General features: G+C 45.1%; 1 protein-coding gene across 1 annotated transcript in view; it reads left to right on the plus strand.

Moving 5' to 3' along the window:
* Window positions 1-23796, plus strand: part of ADSS (adenylosuccinate synthase) — a 211258-nt gene that overhangs the window by 161562 nt on the left and 25900 nt on the right. The window contains 2 exon segments of the mRNA XM_029593957.1: window positions 15958-16023; window positions 16025-16083. Coding sequence (XP_029449817.1) covers window positions 15958-16023; window positions 16025-16083 — 125 coding nt within the window.

Here is a 23796-nt window from a genome sequence, read left to right on the forward strand (position 1 = left end):
CACCGGTTTATGCATGTAAATTGCCTTTTGAAAATTATCAGGGGAACATGCATAAAAGTTGAGTGTAACCCAGAGATGTTCCAAGGGGCAGGGTTGGGACAGAGTCTGCACTTACATGCCTGTTTTATTTATCTTAAAAAGTATACATGCAAGTTACCCTGCTCAAGTTACACCTGCTTGGATCAGATGTAACTTTGTGCAATGTAATTCATGCATACTCCACCAATTACCTGAGATTTTTCAAAGCAAACTTAGGTGTGTAAAATACTCAGCAAAGTTTGTGGGCTATGCTTGCTGTTTTAAAATTAGCCTCTGAAAATTGCACAAATGATAATGTGTGTCAAATTATGTGCATACACGTAAAATATATATATGCATATACTTTACCAAACTTATTTGTACACTTGTCTACCTACTAACAGACTTGTACAAATGAAATCAGACATCTGTTGTCTGCAGTTTTTGGTTGGGAGGTTTGTGAGAATTAGTGGGGGTTCAGGGTGAAGTGCTAAAGGGACTTGAGAACTGGAGGAGGTATCGGTGAACTGATGATGATTTCAAGTACACACACAAGTAAGCATTTTCAAAACAGTATGAGGATATCTTTCCATGTGCACATATATATGGGTGTGTGAAAATCTACCCCTGTATTTTATAACCTGCGCATATATAATATATGCAGGTTATAAAATTTGTGTAAATGTACCCTGTAACGTGTTTAAAAAAAAAGTGCAAAGACATATTGCACCTATCTAGATAAGTTTCTGGAGGAGAAGTTCATAAACTGCTATTAATGAAGATGACTTGGGGAATAACCACTGCTATTACTGACATTTGTTGCATGGGATTTATTTATTCTCCCAGGACAAGCAGGATGGAAGTCCTCACAAATAGGTGACAACATCAGATGGGGCCCGGCATGGAATACTTTTGTCAAAGTTTTTCTTTAAGTGGCGACCGGCTTTCGGAAGTGCCCCCAGTGTCTGAGGATCATGTCCATTATGGACCCGCATGACATCTGTGTTCTCTGCCTGGGGCCTTCCATGATGTCTGTTGGTGCCCCAGTTGTGCTCAGATGACCCCCAAAGGCCTGCGAGCCCACCTGGACAAGATGGAGCACTTGTTCTGTTCCCAACAATCGGCTCCATTGACTCCAGTCCCGGGGATGTCAAGTCAAGGGGATTGATCTGAATTGGACACTCACCCTTCTGTTCCCCTCCGTGATGAAAAAGGCGGGGGGGGGATCGCCCCTCATCAGTGTTGGGCCATCCCAAGGCCTCAGGGTCGTATTCCTCTGCACCGGAGAAGGACCGAGCCGAGCACCGAGGGAAACATCGGCACTGAAGGTCATTGCCACACGGTGCTGGCACCGATACCGGAGGGGCACCGGTCCTGGGGCGAGGAGGCCCCGTACTTCTCCAGACCCCGAAGCCCAGGGCGTTACCCGCCAATTACAGTGTCGGGTACCGAACCTCCCTGGACCCCTGTGGAGGCCCCGGTTATGCCCCACCTGTGTTCTCCTCCCGCATCGATGCTTACTACGCCTGCATTTCGGGAAGAGCTAGAACATGTGGTTCAGCAGGCAGTGTTCAGTACCCTCCAGCAGCCGACGCCGACCCCCAGACTAGCATCGGAACCAGCGCCCTTGATGTTGACGCCCTTACTGGAAAGGTTGGATGTGCTGCTCTGTGCCTTACCGACACAGCCATTGCCCGGAGGTCCTCCAGCTCCCCGTCTGCCACCGGCTCCTCCCTCCGATACTATCCCAAATCCGGGTCCTTGGAGGAGGAGGATGCGGCCCGATCCCACTCTCGGGCCATCGAGTGCCCTGGCACTCCGGATTCCATCGTTGCCTTCGAATGTCCCAGTGCCCTCTAGGCCCCCTCAACCGATATCAGGGTCCTCTGACCGGCCATCGATGCCGGTGCCCCAGGATCCCGGATTTGACCTCCCTCCTCGACCCAGGCAGCACGGTGGTGAGGAGGAGGCCCCTTATGACCCATGGGGCTGATGTTACCTCCGAATTCTCCTCGGATGCTTCTGATGATCTTCCATTAGAGCCTTTGCCTCCAGACGAGAGGTGCCTTTTGCCCCCAGAGGACTTATCTTTTGCCAATTTTGTTTGGGCGATGGTGGAGACCGTACCCTTCCAACTTTTAATGGAGGAGGACGCCTGCCATCAAATGTTGGAGGTCCTCCAATTTGTGGATGTCCTTAAGGAGGTGATGGCTGTCCCGGTACACGAAGTTCTCCTAGAGCTCCTCTACTGGTTGTGGGAAAACCCAGGCTCCGTGGCTCCGGTGAACCAGAAGACGGACGCCATTTATTTGGTGCAACAGACCCTAGGCTTCCAGAAAAGCCAGCTCCCCCACCAATCCGTGGTAGTAGAGTCAGCTCAGAAGAAGGCCAAGAGGTCTCGCACCCATTCTTCCACCCCTCCGGCATGTCAATTGTACATGAATCTGTACAACTGCAACCTCTGGAAGCAGGTCCAGGAGCTCGCTGAAAGCCTCCTACAGCAGTTCCAAAAAGGCTTGGAGTCTATTATGCAAAAGGGATTCAAGGCTGGCAAGCATGAAATGCGAGCGGCCTACAATGTATTTGAGATGGCAGCCGGCATTAGTGCCCGGTGCTGGGCCTGGCTTAAAGTCTCCGACCTCCACCCTGATGTCCAGGAGAAGCTGGCTGACCTCCCCTGTACAGGTGAAAACCTGTTCAGGGATAAGGTCTGCGACGCAGTGGCCCAGCTGAAGGATCAGCACGAGAACTTGAGTCAGTTGTCCGCCAGCACCTCTGACCCTTCCTCGGCGACCCTCAGGGAGCTGTGTAGGGACTCCAGGAAACCTTTCTACAGGTAGCGGAGATACTATCCTTCGGCCTCGCGAGCTTGTGTGACTCGGACTGCCCCTAAGGGCATTCCGTGCCCACAACGGGCACTTCGGGCCCAGCCTGCCCTCAGCCTGGTCCTGTGGCAGGCTTTTGACTGTCATAGAGAGAGCAGCAGCCTAATCCTGGTTCCCTCTGGCCCCAGCCTACCGGTTGGGGGCCGGCTAGCCTTGTTTGCAGACCACTGGACCCCCATCACCACTGACTGATTGTTCTTAAATATTGTAAAACAGGCAGGACTCCCCTCCCTCACCGGGATGGATCCTTGGGGAGAATGCAGTGACTCTCAAGTTAGAACTCTCGGCCCTGTTGCGATCCAGAGCCATTGAACCGGTTCCCCGCACCCAACAGGCTAGGGGTTCTACTCCAGGTACTTTCTCATTCCAAAAAGAACGGGCGCCTCTGTCCCATCCTCGACCTCCAAGCCTTGAACAGGTTCCTGAGGTGGGAGCGGTTCAAAATGGTCTCATTGGGCACCTTAATCCCACTTCTTCACCAGGGAGATTGGCTCTGCTCTCTCGATCTACAAGACGCATATGAGCACATCGCCATATTTCCGCCTCATCGGAAATTCCTGCACTTTGTGGTAGGCCAGAGGCATTTTCAAAACAGAGTTCTGCCCTTCGACCTTGCCTCCGCACCTCGAGTCTTCAAGTGCATGGCAGTGGTGGGGTCACACCTGCGCTGCAGGGAGTGTACGTGTTCCCATATCTGAACGACTGGCTCATCAGGAGTTCCTTGAGGGAGGGAACCCTCCAGACCCTGCATGTGACGGTCAAAGTCCTCCAGTCGCTGGGGTTCCTTATCAATTACCTAAAATCTCAGCTGACGCCATCCCAGCAGCTCAGCTTCATCGGAGCAGACCTGGATACAACAGTGGCCAGGGCGTTCCTCACCAGCGATTGGATAATTGCCCTGGCAGGCCTGGCCAGATCCGTTCGTCGCTGGCAGATGGCCTTGGCCCACCTGTTGTTATGGCTGCTGGGCCACATGGCGGCGTCAGTGCATGTCACTCCAGTGGCCCGACTTGCCATGAGAGTGACACACTAGACCCTGCATTCCCAGCGGCACCAAGCCTCTCAGGAACTCTCTGCGCTGGTCTGGATAACCGAGTCACTCCAGCTCTCCCTTGCCTGGTGGACACAGGAAGCTAACCTGAGCAAGGAACTACCATTTCAGCCACCTCCGGCTCAGGTGATCCTTACCACAGATGCCTCCACTGTCGGCTGGGGTGCCCATGTCGACGGCCTCCACCCACAGGGTGTGTGGTCGAAGCCCCAGGCGAGATGCCAGATAAATTTCCTAGAACTTCGGACAATGCTGTATGCCCTCTATGCGTTCCGGATCGCCTATCCCACAAGGTCATCTTGATACAGACAGAGAAACCAAGTGGTCATGTGGTATGTGAACAAACAGGGGGTGGGGGGGCACAGGCTCCTATCTCCTCTGTCAGGAAGCAGTGCAGATTTGGGCCTGGGCCCTGTCACGTGACATGCTCCTGCGAGCAGTATAGAATGCAGTAGCAGCATAGAATGGAGAACATGTTGGCGGACCATCTCAGTCGGACATTCCACCCTCACGAGTGGTCCCTCAACTGATCAGTAGTGGATAAGATCTTCCGCAGGTGGAGTCAGCCGGACATGGATCTCTTCGCATCCTCACAGAACAGCAAAGTGAGTCACTTATGCTCTCTCTGCAGGGACGACAGGGAACCAACCATGGATGCCTTCACCCAATCCTGGAGCGTGGGTCTCCTGTACGCATATCCTTTGATTCCACTCATAGGCAAGACTCTCTTGAAGCTACAGCAGGACGGAGGTTCCATGATCCTTATAGCCCCGCACTGGCTGCAACAGGTCTGGTTTGCGATCCTCCACGAGCTGTCTGTCCAGGAGCCCATTCGCCTGGGCACCTCGCCTGACCTCATCACACAGGATCAGGGCAGGCTGCACCACCTGAACCTCCAGATGTTGGCCCTCTCGACCTGAATGTTGAAAGGCTCGTGCTGCAGTCCCTCAACCTTTCAGACAATGTCTCACAAGTCCTGGTAGCTTCTTGTAAGCCTTCCACGTGGAAGTCCTACCAGGCGAAGTGGAGGAGGTTCTCTGCCAGATGTGCGAAGCAGTGTCTTGACCCTTTCATTTGTCCCACACCTCGGCTTTTGGACTATCTCTGGCATCTCTCAGAGTCTGGGTTGCAGACTACCTCAAACAGAGTACATCTGAGTGCCATCAGCACCTACCATTACAGAGTGGGTGACACTCCGATCTCGGTGCAGCCCTTAGTGGAGCGCTTCATGAGAGGTTTACTTCAATTGAAGCCTCCACTGTGTCCTCCTGTTGTGGCCTGAGACCTCAACGTAGTGCTGGTGTGGCTCATGCAGTCTCCCATTTGAGCCTCTACGCTCCTGCGAATTGAAACACCTCACCTGGAAGGTAATCTTCCTGGTGGCAATTACTTCCACTCGCAGGGTCAGTGAGCTTCAGGCCCTGGTGACCTATCCGCCTTATACGAGGTTCTTCCACGACAGGCTAGTGTTTATTTATTTTATTTATTTATTGGTTTTTTATACCGACGTTCGTAACAAACATCATATCGGTGTACAAACTTGTTAGCAAATGCATAGTTAAAAGCATTTGAAATAAAATAAAACAGAATATGAAATATTTATTTATTTATTGGTTTTCGTATGCCGTCACTCGGGTTCCATCGTAACGGTTCACAATAATAAATAATAATGCAAAATAAATATACTAAAATCAACTTCCTAAGACTAAAAAATAAAACAAATTACAGCCATTCGAATAAAAACAACTCATAAACCAATTAAATAAACTTATCATACTAAATAAGTAAAATCCTTAATAAAACATCGTACGCAAAATCCGTCAATCATAAAAGAAATCTAAACTTAATACTATAAAGTTTTTGAAGGAAGATAGAGAGATTATGTTAAAGAAAAGGCTTGTTGGAATAGCCAAGTTTTGAGTCCTTTCTTGAAGGTTTTGGTGTTTGTTTCAATTCGTAAATCTTGCGGAAGAGAGTTCCATAATTGTGGTCCAGCAATCGACAGTGCTCTTTCTCTTAGTGTTATGCACTCACCCTAAGTTCCTGCCTAAGGTGGTGACTGACTTCCACCTGAATCAGTCTATCGTGTTGCTCACCTTTTTCCCGAGGCCACACTGTGACCAAGGTGAGCAGTTTCTGCACACCTTGGACTGCAAACATGCTCTCATTTTTTATCTGGAGCGCACTGCAGCCCACAGGCAGTCCACCCAACTCTTCATCTCCTTTGACAAGAATAGACTTGGGGTTGCGGTGGGCAAGCAGACCCTGTCTAATTGGTTGACGGACTGTATTGCTTTCTGCTGTGAGCAAGCGGGTCTTCCGCTCAGAGGCCGACTGAAAGGGCACTCAGTGAGGGCTATGGCAGCGTCAGTGGCTCATTTCCGTACAGTCCCTATCGCTGAAATCTGCAGGGCCGTGACGTGGAGTTCCCTGCACACCTTCGCAGCCCACTACGTCTGGACAAGGATGATTGGCAAGACAGCATCTTCGGCCAGTCTGTCCATAACCTGTTCCAAGTATGAGAACCCAACTGTCCTTGCCTAGGGCCCAGTGTGTGGTTGACTGCCTCCTATTGTTGCCAACAGCACCCCTGTTGTGCCTGTTGCACGTTACTGGCTGTCTGTTGGCCCGGTGTTTTCTGGGGGCGGCCTGCAGCTTGGTATTCACCCATCTGTGAGGACTACCATCCTGCTTGTCTTGTGAGAATGCAGAGTTGCTTACCTGTAACAGGTGTTCTCCCAGGACAGCAGGATGTTAGTCCTCAACAAGGCCCACCCAGCACCCCACGGAGTTGATTTCGCCTGCGTTTTATTTTATTTTTCGCTTGTTTCTTTATTCTTTGATACAAGACTGAAGAGGGACCAGGCGTGGCTGTGGGGATAGTGGCATGCTATTTCGTGCCGGGCTCCATCTGATGATGTCACCCATATGTGAGGACTAACATCCTGCTGTCCTGGGAGAACACCTGTTACAGGTAAGCAACTCTGCTATATAAAATCAGCATATACACGTTTAAGCAGCATGGACACGCATATATGCTATTTTGGAAACAATGTTAACAGGAAATAATAGGGTGGTTTGGGGCATTCCTGTGCGAGGTTCAGAAGTATGTACCCAAGTTGCTATTTTGAAAGCGGTATTTGTGCAAACGTTATCAAACTTGTTTGTATGTTTTTACATCTGCTAATTTAAGTCACAGAAGTGAAATTGTACTACTTCAGTTTTTGGGTGGTAGATCTGATTGTGGGGAATCAGGATGAAGTGTTGGAGGGTCTGAATGGCTGGTAATTCCAAATATGCGCACAAGTAAGTGTTTTTATTAGTGGAGATTATGCAACATACCTGCCTTTATATTTAATCTGGGTTTTTAAGCACACATGCTACAGTTATACTCGCATAAAATATATGCATATGCTTTTATAAAATGGGTAGAGAAGAAAAGAACAAGTTTCCCTGCATTACATAAAGATGCACGTATACTTTTGGGGTTCTAGACACGGTATTTTATAAATTGTGCAGCTCCTGCCACATAGCTTCTCCGTCGTCAAATAGGGCTGAATTAGCCATGATATGTGGGTGACATTTGACTGTGCCTAACAGATCCTTCTCTCTTTATATCATAGAGCTTTTGCTCTACTAAACATATGTGCAAGTTCCTGTGCATGCATTGCCTCATAAGCCTCTCATTCTTTTTTTTTAATCCGAGTTCAGCATGGACATGTACCTTTTCTTTGTTTTTTTTAATATCTCTTGGTATCATCACTTGTTTAAATGTTTTTTCAGCTATTTCTTTGCCTTGCTGCTCCGGCAGCCCCCTAACAGCACTTTCCAGTGCTATTAAAAAATATATATATATATCTTTTCTTCACAGAAATGCCTGGCACCAAGAAGCCCATTATCAGTGGCTTCAAGAACTGTGTATGCGGTAGAAAAAATGTCCATTAACAGATGGTCATGACATCTGTTACTGCTGCCTAGGACTGAATCACAAAAATGCCAACTGCTACTCTTGCAAACCGGATGTCTCTGCGCTCTCAAAACTCCAAGGCCTGTAAAATGGAAGAACTGCGTAAGTCTCTGAAGAGCCACGGCCCAGTCCTGCTCCCAGAGCAGAGCCTCGTCAAACTCCTGGGTAAGGTGCTCCTCTGGTAAGGCCTCCCCCCTCGCTGGAGTAGCACTTGGGCCCCTCCACCTCCTCAGGGTCCAGCAAAGAGAAAAAGCGCAATGCCCAAGTATTGACAAGCCCTTCACAAGCTTCACAGAGCTCAAGAACTTGTAAAAAGAAGAAAATGCCACTCTTCAGAGCCAGCGGTGCACCTAGCATCGATGAAGTATCAGTAATGGCGATGCAGCCAATGCATCGCTCACGGTGCATCTGTGCCATCAACAACAGCCTCCAGCACTGTCAAGGTATGTAGCATTGACGCCTTCGCATACCAGTGTTGTTGACACATCTAGCTAAGGATCACTCTGTGCACTGAGCCCCGGAGCACTTGAAGAATTGGATCTCGACACCATTGTTGCTTCCTCCTTCAATGCTGCGATTTGTTGAAGCAAGCGTCTACATCATCAATGCACTGGGCCACAGTGCTTCTGACACAACTACTTACTAAATCACCTTCTATATATTTACCAAGAATATCAGAAGCGGAAGGAGATATGCTTCACTTATCTCTGCCAATTACAAGAGCAATGTCTTAATTAAGGCTACTAGAGCAAGGCTTGCATCTGAGTACAGCAGACCCCATTTGCTCCCTGATGCCCTTAATTTCTAACAGACACCCAGGACAAATTTCAGAGCCTAGAGAAAGTATAGGAAGATTCCATCCTAGTCTCTGAAGAGGATGATTCACCTCCAGTGCCTGGCCAAAGAAACATGACAACCCTTGGACCAAGTGGCAGAACTGGTAAGGACTTTCCTTATCTCCCTAGTGGCTAAGGACAAGGATGGGACACTTTTTCCTCTCCCTTCCAGAATATTGGATTTACTCCCATAAGAGGGGGTTGTCGTATCCCTAATGCAGCGGAATCCAGCCAATTAGAGGATGTTTACCAGAGATAAACCCTTCTGAGGCAACCAAGGACTCTTCCTGTTGCCTACTTCATCGCTGGGGGTCCTGGATTAGTGTCTCCTCTCCCCTAGGATCAGAGAGAGAAATCTCCTCTGAACCCCTACCTGAACCTAGTCTTCACCAGTTTTCACCAGAGGACCGCTCTTAATTCCTGGATAATTGGATAAGGTGCTAGGGATTAACATCTTGAGGACTAGGACCCTTGCAGTGAGGTCTTCAGCCTTCTCCAGATTGTCAACACTCCAGCAGATCTGGCGGCCACCCCAATCCATGCCAACCTGCAAGAATTACAAAACAGATGTGGAGGAAAAGCCAATCTCCTGTTCTGCAATGACCATGAAGTTAGAACTAAAGTATAGAGTCCAGAAAACTCCAGGATTTGGGTTAGTGCAATTGCCTCACCAATGAGTTGTGGTGGAATCAGCATTAAAACAACTAAAGAAAACAAGAATAAATACTCCACCAAGGAAAGACCCCCCACAATTTTGGAAAAAAGGTATTCCAGAGTGCCAAGCTTAATGCTTGTATTTCTGCTCACCAGTTTTATATGGTACAATGTTTGCAAAAACTGAAGCTGTCTCTTCCTCCGGGGACAGAGGCTTTGCATATCCGCAGTTACAGCTCGATGTGGAGGAGAGTGCATATGCCATCTTGTCTGGTAAGTGTACGAAGTGTTTGACAAGCCTCTCTTCATCAGCCTGCATCGGAGTATGCTGAATGACTTGGCTGAGGGTCAGCAGCATGTGCAATGATGTCCGCAATAAATTAAGAGACATCCCCTGCCTGGGAGATCATCTCTTTGGAATTAAGCTCAGAGACACAGTTTCTCAAATCAAGAAGCAACATGTAGCAATTCTGTTGCTATTAACAGGTTCAGAACATCAGTCCACTTCAAGGCGTCCCTCCTTCATTTTTAAACGATCATACTTTCAGAAATGCCTCTTCTGGCTATTCTAGTGGTACCAGGCTCCATTTATGCTTCCATAACAGCTTCTGGCAAGAGGCTGACAGCGCAGAAGGTGCCAACCAAAAGTGACACAACAGGCTCAGTCTAAACCTGGACCAAGTTTTTGACTAGTCTCTGTACCCAGCATTCATCCTTTCTGTAGGGAAGAGGATTCATCTCTACCTGGAAGAATGGCACAAGATTACTAAAGAACACTGGGTACTCAAGATTGTGGAATCTTATTACCCCTTACTTTTCCTTTGACTTTCCTACCTTATTGCTCATCCTTCAATCTGGATCCATCTCACTTAGTGCAACTCCAACTGGAGGTGAAGTTGCTCCTCAGATGGGCGATAGATCTAGTCCCGCCCAATCAACATGACCAGGTTATCTATTTCCGCTATTTTTTTATCCCCAAGAAAAATGATGAATTGAGACCCGTCCTGCTGTGGGAAAAATTCAAGATGAATTCCCTTCACATAATCCTTCCCTTTATCCAGGTGGGAGAGTGGAAGTGAGCCCATCCCTCCCTCCCACTGGCACTACCTATGCTTTGTGGTCGAATCATCTCACTACCAAGTGCCCCCATTCAGTTTGTCACCAGCACCAAATGTCTTTACCAAATACCTAGCTGTGGTGGTAGGGCATCTTTATCATCAGGGCATCTGTGTGTTCCCTTACGTGGACGACGAGATGATGACTGTGACTTTCCAGAAGGGAGTAGGATCCTCCCTGCAGAAGACAATTCAACTCCTTCAATAATTCATTTTGAAAAATCAACCCTAGTTCCATCTCAGAAAACAAATTCCTCAGGGCATGGATAGACTCCGCTACAGGATAGAGCGTTTCTCCAGTTAGATCGAGCACACGCTCCAGTCCGTAGTCCCTGGTGAACATGGATCAGACAACAGCCAGGTAAGTGCTAGTAGTTCTAGGCCATGACAGCAGTGGTTCATGTAGTATCACTAAGGTCCTTCGTTTTATTTTAAACCGATTTTCACCCATAAATTCCTGGATTTCCCAAAGATGACAATCAGTTTAAAATGATATTCACCCTAATTTTAGGATGATTAAAAAGCTGTTCCAGAGCTGCAGATTCAGTGTTTCAAGGCCTCCAACCACTGCTGGAAGCCAGTATGGGCCAATGTGCATGCTGTATTTAATGTCCCACCCTCCAGTGCTGCCCATACTGTGTTCCAAATTCCATCTCATCACTTCCCAAGCAGTCAAAGTATCTGCTCTTTGGTGCAGTGAATGTATTTCAAGAAAGCTGTGTCCACGAACTTCCCGGCAGGCTCCCTGTTTCTACACAAAAGCAGAAGTGTAGTGTTGCAGAGCACGGAAGCCTCAGTAAGCGTGCTGCTGAAGGAGAGAGGAGAAGCCTGGAGCTACCACTGGTAAGAATGAATGCTGTTGCACTGTGTGTGTGTGTGGGGGGGGGCGGGGGGCGAAATAGGGAGGGAAATTCTTGGTAGGGTGGAAGGGAGAGAGAGAGGGGCATGCTAGGCAGGGGATGGCGGGGGGCGGGGGTGGAGGGGCGGGGGTGGATAGAGATGAGGATGCTGCTGAGAAGGTGGGTGGAAGAATCTATTAATGTTTTATTATCCTGGCTTCTGTCTATCAAAATAAACTTAAATATTTACTGATTTTTTTCTTATTTTTGTTCTTATAATAAACCCTGATAAATTACCAGGAAAAAGAAAGAATAATAAAAACTGAACATGGAGGTCCCTAAGTTTCACTAAACACGCCTCCACATGTGATTCCTGCAATGGGGCCTCCACTCTAAGTTGGATCGGTTTGGCTCTGCCCTTACAATTTTAGTGAATATCTCACAGGAAATGAAACAATGTCACTGGTGGTTAGAACCCATACGTTCTTCAAGAAAGGGTTTCACTTCGACTACTTCAACAGGTAATATTAGCGACAGATACATCCACCAAGGGATGGAGAGCCTGCATGGTTCCCTTCCGAACTCTACTTTGTTATTAGCAGAAAGGCAGTTTCAGTTCAACCTTCTAGAATTGGGAGTGATCAGACATGCCTTAATGACTTTCTCTCATCTACTCGAGGGAAAAAGCATTCTCATTCAAACTGCCATTCAAATTCAAGTAGCCATATTCTGTATCCACAAACAGAAGCACAGGGTCTTGAACTCCCTGTCAAGAAATGAAATGAATATGGAAATGAGTGTGCAATCGCCAAGCAACCTACCACCCGGAAATTGCCAGCAAGCTAGTGGATCGTATTCAGTAGGGCACTTCACCCTCATAAATGGTCCCTAGATCTATCAGCAGCAACTTTTAAATCTTTGGGGACATCCCTCAATTGACCCTTCGCATCAGAGAACAGAAAAGTGGAAAGATTTTGTTCCATTCTTTCCAGGGAACTCAGATCAGCTCAGGACACTTTTCTGCTCAACTGGAATGCATTTCCACTGATTATGCTGATAGCCAAGATGGTACAGAAGTTGCTCAAAGACCAGGTCCATCTGATGCTTATTGCATGAGCATGACCCAGACAATTGTGATTCGTGGACCGAGTACAACTGTCCATCAGCCTTCTGATTGTGTTAGAGGCAGATCCATCCTTGTTGACTCTGATCCTTCCTTCTCTCATTCTGACAGCCTGGATGTTGAGCATTCACTGATTGCTACATTGTCCATACCCAAGGAAATCAAAGGCAGTCTGCTAGAAAGCCTTCAACTAGAAGACTATATGGCTTTTAATGGAAAACTGTTCTCAATAAAACTCCTTGGACTTGTTCACGTACAACCGCAGGAGCTACTCTCAGTATTTGCTCTTCCTTTCTTCCTCAGTACCACGTCAGTACAAGTTCATCTCAGTGGCAATAGGAGCCTACCACTTTCATATTAGAGTAGACCATTCTCAATTCATCATTTAGTTTCAAATTCATGAATGGCTTATGGCATACCAAAACCTCCAGTGGTCAAAAGACCTTAACAGTAGTTCTGACATAACTTATGAAACTGCCTTTTGAGCCATTGGAGTTAGCTTCTCTCAAGTTTCTTACATGGAAAGAATTATTCCTTGTTTCAATCCGTCAGCCAAAAGAGTCGGTGAGCTTCAAAATTTGGTTCATTACTCGTCTTATCTGCAATTCTTCCACAATAGCATGGTGATCAGCACCCCCCCAAAGTTCCTCCAATGATAGTCTCAACTTGTTATTAATCAAGCCATCGTTTTACCTATATTCTTTCCAAAACCACACTCACATGAAAGGTAAAAGGCCCTTCATTCCTTATACTGTAAAAGAACATTAGTTTACTACAGGAAAAGAATACAGCCACATCATCAGGCCTCACAGTGCTATGCGCTAGCACACCTCCAGATTACAGACTTTAACAAGGCTCATCAAGTGAGAGCCATGACTGTATCAGTGGCTCATCTGCGAGCAGTGCCTATTGAAGACATCTGCAAAGCTGCAGCCTGGTTGTCAGTGCACACCTTCACATCTCATTACTGTCTGGAAATTATATCAAGAATTTGAAAGTAAATTTGGACAAACAGTTTTGCATAGCTGGTTGACCCAGTAGTCTACTCTCCATGGAAGGGTCTGGGTTGTGTATTTATTAAATGCTGCTGCACTGCAGCCCTCAGCTTGAGATATCCCATGTGCCATGGCTAATTCAGCATTGCTTATTGATGGGGAAAGCAAGTTTGCTTACCATAAATGGTGTTTTCTGTAAACTGCAGGATGAATTAGCCATGCTAAATGCATGCCTGCCTCTCTGGAGAGTTGATGATCTAGCTCTAAAATTGACTGAGCTCATGAGGCAATGCCCACGTAGGAACTCCCGCACATGCTAAATAGAGCAAAAGCTCTATGAGCTAAGGGGTCAATTAAAAAAAAAATAATAAATTAACGCGCAGGCATCCATGTACGCACACATGAATGCGGCTATTTTATAACATGTGCATGTGTTATAAAATATGATATCCACGTGCACATGTGAGCGACAATTTTATAATTGGCGCGCACATGCGGATGTCTCATGCGCGCAACAGAAGGGGATCTTAAAAAAAAAAAAAGAAAGTGTGATGCAGATAGGCCTTTCCCAGTTCCCCTCCCAGTCCGTTCCAATTAAGTAGCAGACTGGGAGGTAACTTCCCTAACCCTATTCTTCCTTCCTCTTCCCAACCCCCCCCCCCCCTTTTTTTTTTTTTCCATACTTTCTTCTGCTCCAAGAGCAGTATCTTCTGCGAGCCGGCCTACTGCTGGCACACACTTCCCCGGGCAGCAGCTAATAGCACTGACCCGGCACTTCGGCGTGTAACTTCCGTTACGGGCCGGGCCCTTCTGAAAATGCGTGCTGTGTGCGCAAGGCCCAGTCCACCACCAGTATCCCCTATTATTTATGCGCATGGCCGTTTAGAATCGGGCCGTTAGAGAGCAGGGTCCCATTTGGCACTATCACCCACATTTCATGTCTAATTCATCCTGCAGTCCTTGGAGAATGGCATGTAAAGTAAGCAAACTTGCTTTATAAAATACTCGCATAAATCTCTGTGGACACATTTGATGACTTACATAGACTATTGAAAATTGGGTTCCTAATGAGAGGCATTCAAAAGGGTGGAGTCTGGGCTGGTTGGAATTTGATGTATACGTTTTTGTTTTTAAAAGTATGCACGAAAAGTCTGTTGGCAAAATTACAAGCATCAAATAGTAGATGTTACTGTGTGCGCATAGTTTCTTGCCGGATAATTTTCAAAGCGGACTAAGTCTGCTTTGAAAATTGGTGTAACTTGTGCGCATATTTGCCGGTGAAAACTTATTACATAATGTACAAAATTTCCTGCTTAAGAAACTGTCATGTCATTAAGTACCAACGAATCATCATTTTGTGGATGGAGGGAATAGAATAAGGGATTTTTTTTTTTCTGTTGCTTGAATAAAATTATCAAACGGATGACCATGATAACTAGTTCGAAAAATCAATGCAGTCTTTTGCTGACATCCGAATTTCTGGTTTTATGACAGCATCATACCTCGTGAGGTATATGAAATCATGTATATGAAAATACAATTCTTTTGTCAGGCCAAACAGTCCAATAATTGTAAATGGTTTTACTTAGAAATGCACCTCTGTAATAAAGTATGTAATGGGTGGATGCCAGAGCATTAAGAATACCCCATGATTCACTGTAGTGTGCTAATGAGAAAAGTAGTACTGAGACTTAACATGTTAAAAAAAAATAAAAATTAAGGGGTAGATTTTTAAGAGGTACGCGTGGGCATACATGTGTGCGAGCTACCCAGCGCACACACATGTACGCCCGATTTTATAACTTGCTTGCGCAAGTTATAAAATCAGGGGTTGGCACGCGCAAGGGGGTGCACAATGGTGCACATTGCGCGTGCCGAGTCGCGTTGCCTTCCCCCCACCCAGCCCTACTCTAACTCCCCCTCCCCCTTGACCTTTAAAATCCGGCCCTAAATTATTTCAGAATTCTTGCTACGCACGGAATTGCTGTTGGATGTGAAGGGCCTTTTTCTGTTTACAAGAAAGGAATTGGGAAGGATATAAAGCTAGTAATTTGAGATAGACTATTGTTTTCCTGCTGGGATTGTCACTTCTTTCTGTTTGTGCAAATGTGAAAGTAATACTGTTTATGGCTTTACATGGGAAAATGACTTTGCTAATCTCAACCATGTTCATTGTACACTATATCATGGCTTCTTCTAGACTCCCTGTGTGTGTTAGGTTGTTTTTGTTTTTTTTTTAGAACTGACAGCTGACAAGTTATCCTATTCCCCTCCATGCACATTTTTGCTCCACTAATGTTATTTTCCCATTGCTCAGCAGTGATTTACACTGGACCCTGTCCTTGCTTGGACTAAATTCTTTCAGGCAGTTTTCACCCTCTTAAATCATTATAGCTATATGGCTTTTGTGTCTCATTCATTGTTCCCCTGGAATAACTTGCCTATATGTTATCACTTTATATGCTGGCTATCAGAAAATCGGAGAGCTTCTGCAGACCCGAGGTCACGAGTACGGCGTAACAACCGGCAGGAAAAGAAGGATGCGGCTGGCTTGATCTTGTGTTACTCCGTTATGCACACATGATTAATGGCTTCACTGCGTGAGTAGTTTCCATTGGTGGAAATATGAGCTTGGGAGGGCGATTTTCAAACAGCCTGTGTAGGCTTAAGTCTGCCGGTTTGCTCTACCCGAAGACTTCAGCCATAATTTTCAAAGCAGATTTATGCCGGTGTAACATTATGCGTGTGTATTTACACTTATTCTTTCAAAAATCCTGATTTTCCGCCCCCCCCCCCCTTCCCCCCCCCAGGATGCCTGTTGAGCATACGAGTACAATTACGCGCGAAATCATGTTCCGTGCATACTTTTATGTGCAATCCCACTGGGGGCTGTAAGAGAAAGCTCATAAAACCAGGATTTATGTGCATAAGGGCCTTTGAAAATTACACCCATAATAACTAGGCTTGCAGCAGGTTTTCATCTCCTGTCTAAAGGAAACATTTGTGCAACTTGCTGAAGAGTTGAAAAGTAAGAAGTAACATTTAAAACAAACAAATGGGAATGTTTTGGAATATTTAAAATAGTCATATTTTATGTGCATGGAAGCTTGCCTGGCAAGCCTAGATTGGTTTGAGGTTGGATTTCTGATGCAAATAGTTTGGTTATATATGGAGTAATGCACAACAATGTGAGTTCAATCTCATGCTTGTATCACCTGAAAAAGTACATGTGTAACTACGACTATGAAGCCTAGAGTGCTTAATTTATGTTGGGTTTTTTTAAAAGTGAAAGCAAATGTGTTTTGGTCAAGACATTATAGTCTGCGTAATTAATGAAGTGCATTAGCGCTCAGTGGAAGATTACTTCCTGGAAACGAATGAAAATGCCACGAAGAACTCATTCAAAATATTAGATATAATTCATGCATTAATTACTTTCAATAAAATAGCTTCCAACAGCAGCACGTCTCCTGACTAGTGCCGATCTTTGGGAACATATTTATGCCTATATTGCAAACCTTCACTGGCTCCCAGTCATGTCGTGAATTTAAATTTAAGATCGCATGGATGATTCTCCTACTTCTAAATAATAATGCCTCCCTTGGACATGCGCCACTCTAAGCATTTACAACTCCTCTCACACTTTGCAGATGGCCTGTCACAGCCTTCTCGAAGTTACATCTCCCCAGCTGGCCCATGTAACGAAACCTGTAAAAAGTCCTTTTCTGTGTTGGGCCCTCTGGAATGCCTTCGCAGAGGATTTGCAGCAACAACTTTGCGCAAAACATTTCAAAAACAGCTGAAGGCCATACTATGTAAAGAGTCCTGACAGCTGTGTGATCTCTTGACACTATCAGGGAAGCATATGGCTCATTTCGTATTAGTTTTCTTTTATGTTTTACGTGCTAGTTTCTTCTGTTATATTATGCTTGTTTTTATGCGCTGCACTTTGAACATGGGATAAGATAGAATATAACTTTAAAAAAATAATAATATAGATAGATAAAATAAAGGAATGTGGGAGGAGCTTGGATCCACTACTGAACCAGAAAATTTGGTTTACAAGTTCCTGTCTTAAGAAACTGAAGTTCCACAAGAGGTAGAAAAGGTAACAGTAATTTGTTACAGTACCTCCAGCCTCTGACCCATCTGTCTCTTTGTGATGATTACTGTGGGTCTAGCTAAGAAGAAATATCCTCCTTTTCTACTGACTGCACAGACTGAAAGCGTTTTGCTTCCTTTTTTTTTTTGAGGCACGTTAATGAAACTTTGGGTTGAAGTGGAAGAAAAGATCAATCAACCCTGCATTTGGAACTGGCTCTTTATAGGAGCTGATATGGTAATCACAAAGTAGAGAGTACAAGCTCCCTACTCATCACATCACAACATACTTAGGGAACCCTATGAGTTCATTTTTATAGCATTAACATTCACAATCTCATAACAATTTTGTTATCAATATTGCCATTTATCAGCAGTGCTTAACATAATACATACACATCAATTTTTTATCATTTTATTAATTACATCCACTGATGTTTACAATAATTCAAAAACATGTGCAACCCAATATACAGAATATACACACTTATTTAGCAGCAGTATATTAACATCTAAAACACATATACCCACTACATTCACTTATCCACATACACTTCCCACCCATTAAAAACCCCATCTATTCCCTTTTAATAGATACACCATACATATTTCACTTAAAGAGCTTAACACAAATTCTTAAATCCTAAATGTATTCTTTCCACGGGAGCAGTTCACACACGTCCCAACAGGGATCCCCGTTTCGCCGCAGCTTCCTCAGGGGACAAATCACTCCCACTTCATCCGGAGACGACGAGACCCACCGGCCTTCCACCTCCAGAAACATGGGGGTAACCTGCACGGAGCGGCAGTTACAACCCTTAAGGGAAACATGGGGGTAACCTGCACGGAGCGGCAGTTACAACCCTTAAGGGAAACATGGGGGTAACCTGCACGGAGCGGCAGTTACTATCTTGGGAAGCTTGCAGGGCAGACCAGATGGACCAATTTGGTCTTTTTCTGCCGTCATTACTATGTTACTATATATATGTTACATGAGCTCAATTTTGAGTGCCATAGCAAAGGATCTGAATACTTATATAAATATATTTCATGTTTTTTTTTTAAATTAATTTTCACAAAAAAGAGGCCATCAAGATATGGAAATGGCCGTGCAATCATCAAGCTGTTCTAAAAGCGCCTACCTTTCGGGGATTTCCAGCATATTGGGAGAGTGCCTCAGAAGGGTGTTTTATCCTCCTGAATGGTCCCTGCATCAGTCAATAGCCAGCAGGCTGTTCAACCCTTTGGGGACATCCATTAAATCGACTATATTGGAGGAAAAACAGAAAAGTGAAAGGGTTTTGTTACATTCTTTCGAGCTCTGGACACTCTTCTGCTCACCTGGAATACAGATATCATGTACGCTTTTCCACCGATTCCCCTAATAGCTAAGATGGTGCAAAAGTGCCTTAAAGATTGGACTGCCTGATACTAATTGCGCCAGCATGACAAAGACAAGTGTGATTCTTGTTCCTAGTACAACTGTTCATCAGACCCTGATTCCTTTAGAGGCCAATCCAACCTTATTGACTCAAGGAGAGGGCTTTGACTCTGGCCCAAAGTTTTGCATTTTAAAATCTATGCACTTTGTTTTCGAGTGAAGATATATCCGCAGAAATAGGAGGTACAAATCTTTATGGATACTTTTTTTCCTAGGCAATTTTCAAAGGGAAAATACAATGCATGCTTTTCCTTTGAGAGCTAGTACAAAACCCATATGTCAAAGTACCTGTGGCTCTTCAAAAGGCACAGTTTGAAAATTGCCCCCATAAAGTATTATTTTATGCCAAAAATGCAGCTTTCATATTTTCAGCATTCTCTTGAATGTTTCATACAAAAATAAATAGTCTTTGGACCTCGCTATAATTATCAAGCACAGACAAATTTTACGTATTGACCTTGAGAATAAACAATCCAGAGAGACTGTACTGCCAATAACGTGTAAAATATATTCAATCAAAATTACTAATTGCATTTCTATTTGTGGATGGTTTTTAAAACCTAAATGCTTGGCACAGCACCAGCCTAATAGCAAAGCCCAATGGAAACTACCCACTTAATCAATTCAGCTTGTATTGATTGCTATTCAGATAAACTTCCTGCTCTGCCAGTAAACTCTGGACAATATGAGTATTAACCATTTGTGTTTAATAGAACTGGATTTATTTCAGAATCACTTTTGAAAGCTCGAAATAGAATCAAGTATATTTTTACATGAATATTGGCAGAGCTGAAATATTGGACTGGTTTTTTTTTTCTGGACTTTGTTCATGGAAGCTGAAAAGGCAATTGGAACTAAAAACCCTTCTCAGCTGTGATTCCAGGCTAGAAGCCAAGAAACTCCAGAGACATTGTGCAAGAAACAGACAGAAACAATCCCCTCAATTTCTCTGAGAAGTTTCCCCAGCTTTCCTGCTTGAAAAATGTCTGGCATTTATTTATTTATTTATCTATCTATCTATTTATGTGGGTCTTTATTTATTTATTATTTATTTATTTAGAGACTCTAGCTCAGTTCTACACAGTTATAATGATGTGGTGTCATGTACGTCATAGGGGAAGTACTATTCTTTGCATTCTTCTATTTTGCACATCTTGAGTAGCATCTAAAATGTTATCTTCAATTTCTTTCTGCCATTTTTGTTCCCATTTTGCTGCTTTTATTTCGTAAGATCATGTATGAATGTATTGCAGCAAAAGCTCCTACAGGCCCCTGATCCAACTTAGTATTGGTACTAGGCTCATGAGATCACAGTGCTGGGGGCATTTGCAGTGTTGCCAGCGATTGACGATGTTTCATTGTAATACAGGAGCTTGGCTAGCAGCACTGACTGAGATCTTTGCATCCATTGGTGTAGGTTGAAAGAATGTCAGGTCCATCAAGTCCAGCGTTTTTCTGATTTGCCTAACAATTTTCTCTCTGTACTGATTCCAGAGAAGGAGAAAAAGCCTTGCAAGTCTGTAGCCAAGTCTGCAGCAGTAAAATAAATGCCCTTCTAGCCCCCAGTATCATGGAGCTTTATCATCTTACCCACCAATGCTTTTCTTCTTCTAAATACTTCTCCAGTTTACTTCTGAGTTGATTTAGTGTTGCTGCCATAACTATTTCTCCTGCGAAAATGGCCCATAACTTGCCTCTCTTAAGTTTAAAAAAAAAACCAAAAACCTTTCATTTAAAGATGGTGAAATCTACCTTAATCTCAAAGAATGCTCCTCTTGTACAATGTCACAGTCTTTCTCAGCTGCTTTGGATGATTTCCTTTCTCAGTGGGCAGGCTTCTCTCATGGATTTCCATAAATTCAACCTTTCAGTATGAACTGTTTTATTTTTTATTTAGATTTTTATGTCCGCTCTTCGCACTTTTTTTTTTCAGCACTTCAAAGTGGATACATTCAGGTACTGTAAGTATTTACCTATCCCCAGAGGGTTTACAATCTAATGGCCAGAATTTTAAAAGCCCTACATGCGTAAATCCAGAGGATTTTAAAAAGCCCGGCGACGCACGGAAAGCCCCCAGGACTCGTGTAAGTCCTAGGGCTTTACTAAAGGGGCGGGGCCAGAAGCCTCCGACAGAGCGGGGGGGGGGGGGGGGGAGTTAGAGTAGGGCTAGGGGTGGAAGGTCAGGCTCCAATTTTGGCCTGGGAGGCAACGGGGGAAGGCAGTGCGGCTTGGCACACGCAAGGTGCCCAATTTGGCACCCCCTTGCGTGCGCCGACCCCTGATTTTATAACATGCCTGTAGGCGCACATGTTATAAAATCAAACGTACCTGTGTGCGCACCAAGGTAGTGCGCGCACAGGTACACCCCACGCACACGTTTTAAAATCTACTTGCAGCCACTCCTCCACTCTAATCACTAGGCTACTCCTCCACTCCGTACGTTATACCAAAACAATTGGTATCACCATCCAGCTCTAAACACTGTGCCATGAATCATCGGCCACTAACTCTGGGAGGTCAAACTTAGGGAAGATAGGCTTAGGGAAAGTGAGATAATAGCCCTGTTGCCATCAGTTCACCTCATTTTCAAGGTTGATTTCTTTTCAAATGAAGCATTAGAAAATTATCAAAATACCTGAGAGACCTAAAACAGAATTAGGATATTTATTTTTACATGAAAATGAGTTAGAGACATAACACTCTAGGTAACGTAGAGGAAATGGATATATGAGGGTAATTTTCAAAGGGTCTTCTGCAGGGAAAGTAGTGCATTATTGGCAAAATATTCCATTAGAAATAATGTGATAGATACAGTGTAAAATTACACACACACAGAGCAGTCATGTTCCTACACACACACTTACACATACTTTTGTGTGTCTAGGGGAGAGGTGTGCCAGGGGTGGAATCTAGTCAGGGTTGGGATGTGAGTACAGGGTCGGTACAAGGGTATTAAGTGACCTAATTGAACTTTTACAGCATAAATAGAAACATACAGACAAATATTGAACTGAAAATCGTAGTAAGTCAGAACCTGTATGCAGCGCAACAGTGGAAAAACAGAAATATCACCATTCCTCATAAAACATCAAACAAAATCAAGAAATATAAAACAATAATAGTAAAACCATACTAATAAAAAGTAAATATTTCAAAACAGCTAATGAATAAAATAACATCCAGTAATTAAAAACTTATATGAACACAAATATTTCAGAACAGCAGATAACATCAAATAATACATAATTAAAATAGGACTAGGGGACATTCCATTTAGCAAGTAGTATATTTAAGACCAGTGGTTCTCAACCCTGTCCTAGGGACCTCCCCAGCCAGTCGGGTTTTCAGGATATCCACAATGAATATGCATGAGAGAAAATTTGCATGCACTGCCTCCATAACATGCAAATTTTCTCTCATGCATATTCATTGTGGATATCCTGAAAACCTGACTGGCTGGGGGGGTCCCCAGGACAGGGTTGAGAACCACTGTTTAAGACTAATCGGAGAAATTTCTTTTTCACTCAACGCACAATTAAGCTCTGGAATTTGTTGCCGGAGGATTTGGTTAGTGCAGTTAGCGTAGCTGGGTTCAAAAAAGGTTTGGATAAGTTCTTGGAGGAGAAGTCCATTAACTGCTATTAATCAAGTTTACTTAGGGGTAGATTTTAAAAATTTGCGCGATCGCGTACTTTTGTTCGCGCACCAGGTGTGAACAAAAGTACGCTGGATTTTATAAGATACGCGCGTAGCCGCGCGTATCTTATAAAATCCGGGGTTGGCGCGCGCAAGGGGGTGCACATTTGTGCAACCTGTGCGCGCCGAGCCCAGCGCGCACTGCCTGTTCCCTCTGAGGCCGCTCCGATTTTCGGAGCGGCCTCGGAGGGAACTTTCCTTCACCCTCCCCCACCTTCCCCTCCTTTCCCCTACCTAACCCACCCTCCCGGCCCTATCTAAACCCCCCCCCCCCTTACCTTTGTTGGCAGATTTACGCCTGCTAAAAGCAGACGTAAATCTGCGCGCGCCAGCGGGCTGCTGGCGCGTCATCACCCGACCCGGGGGCTGGTCCGGAGGCCTCGACCACGCCCCCGGGCCCGCCCCCGAAACGCCGCGGCACGCCCCCGAAACGCTGCGTCGTTTCGGGAACGCCCCCGACATGCCCCCTCCCCTGCCCCTTTTAGAAAGCCCCGGGACTTATGCGTGTCCCGGGGCTCTGTGCGCGCCGGCGGCCTATGCAAAATAGGTGCGCCGGCGCGCGAGGGCCCTGTGCGCGTAAATCTGGAAGGATTTACGCGTGCAGGGCTTTTAAAATCCGCCCTGCCCCTTAAGAATATCCACTGCTATTAATTGCATCAGTCACTAACCAACCTCTTTCCCTTTTCAACAATTCACCAACTCGAGCGTACAAGGGAATCCTTGTGCGGTGGTAATCTTTGTACGGAGGTATTTGATGAGGATAACCGATTTGCAGTTATCCTTTCTTTTACCTCCGTCTATTATTCTTTTATTAAAGTCAAAAATTATTTTTTATTTTCTTTGATGTGTGTTTTTTCTAAAATCCCTTCTCCCCTGCTGCTTTTCCGTACCCCTGCTAATCATTCGCCATACTTATCAAGGGCATCGCCTGTGTTGATTTCTCATGGGTACGGAGCTGCTCGTCCGACACGGGCCATGTTTCGGCACGGGTGCCTGCTTCAGGGACTGTGGGAGAGTGTGCCGTGTCCTATGTGGGGTTCACAGCATTCTAAAGTTTTGTCAAAAGTTTCTGCTG

The sequence above is a fragment of the Rhinatrema bivittatum genome, chromosome 3 (assembly GCF_901001135.1).
Source record: "Rhinatrema bivittatum chromosome 3, aRhiBiv1.1, whole genome shotgun sequence".
Taxonomy (NCBI): Eukaryota; Metazoa; Chordata; class Amphibia; order Gymnophiona; family Rhinatrematidae; genus Rhinatrema; species Rhinatrema bivittatum.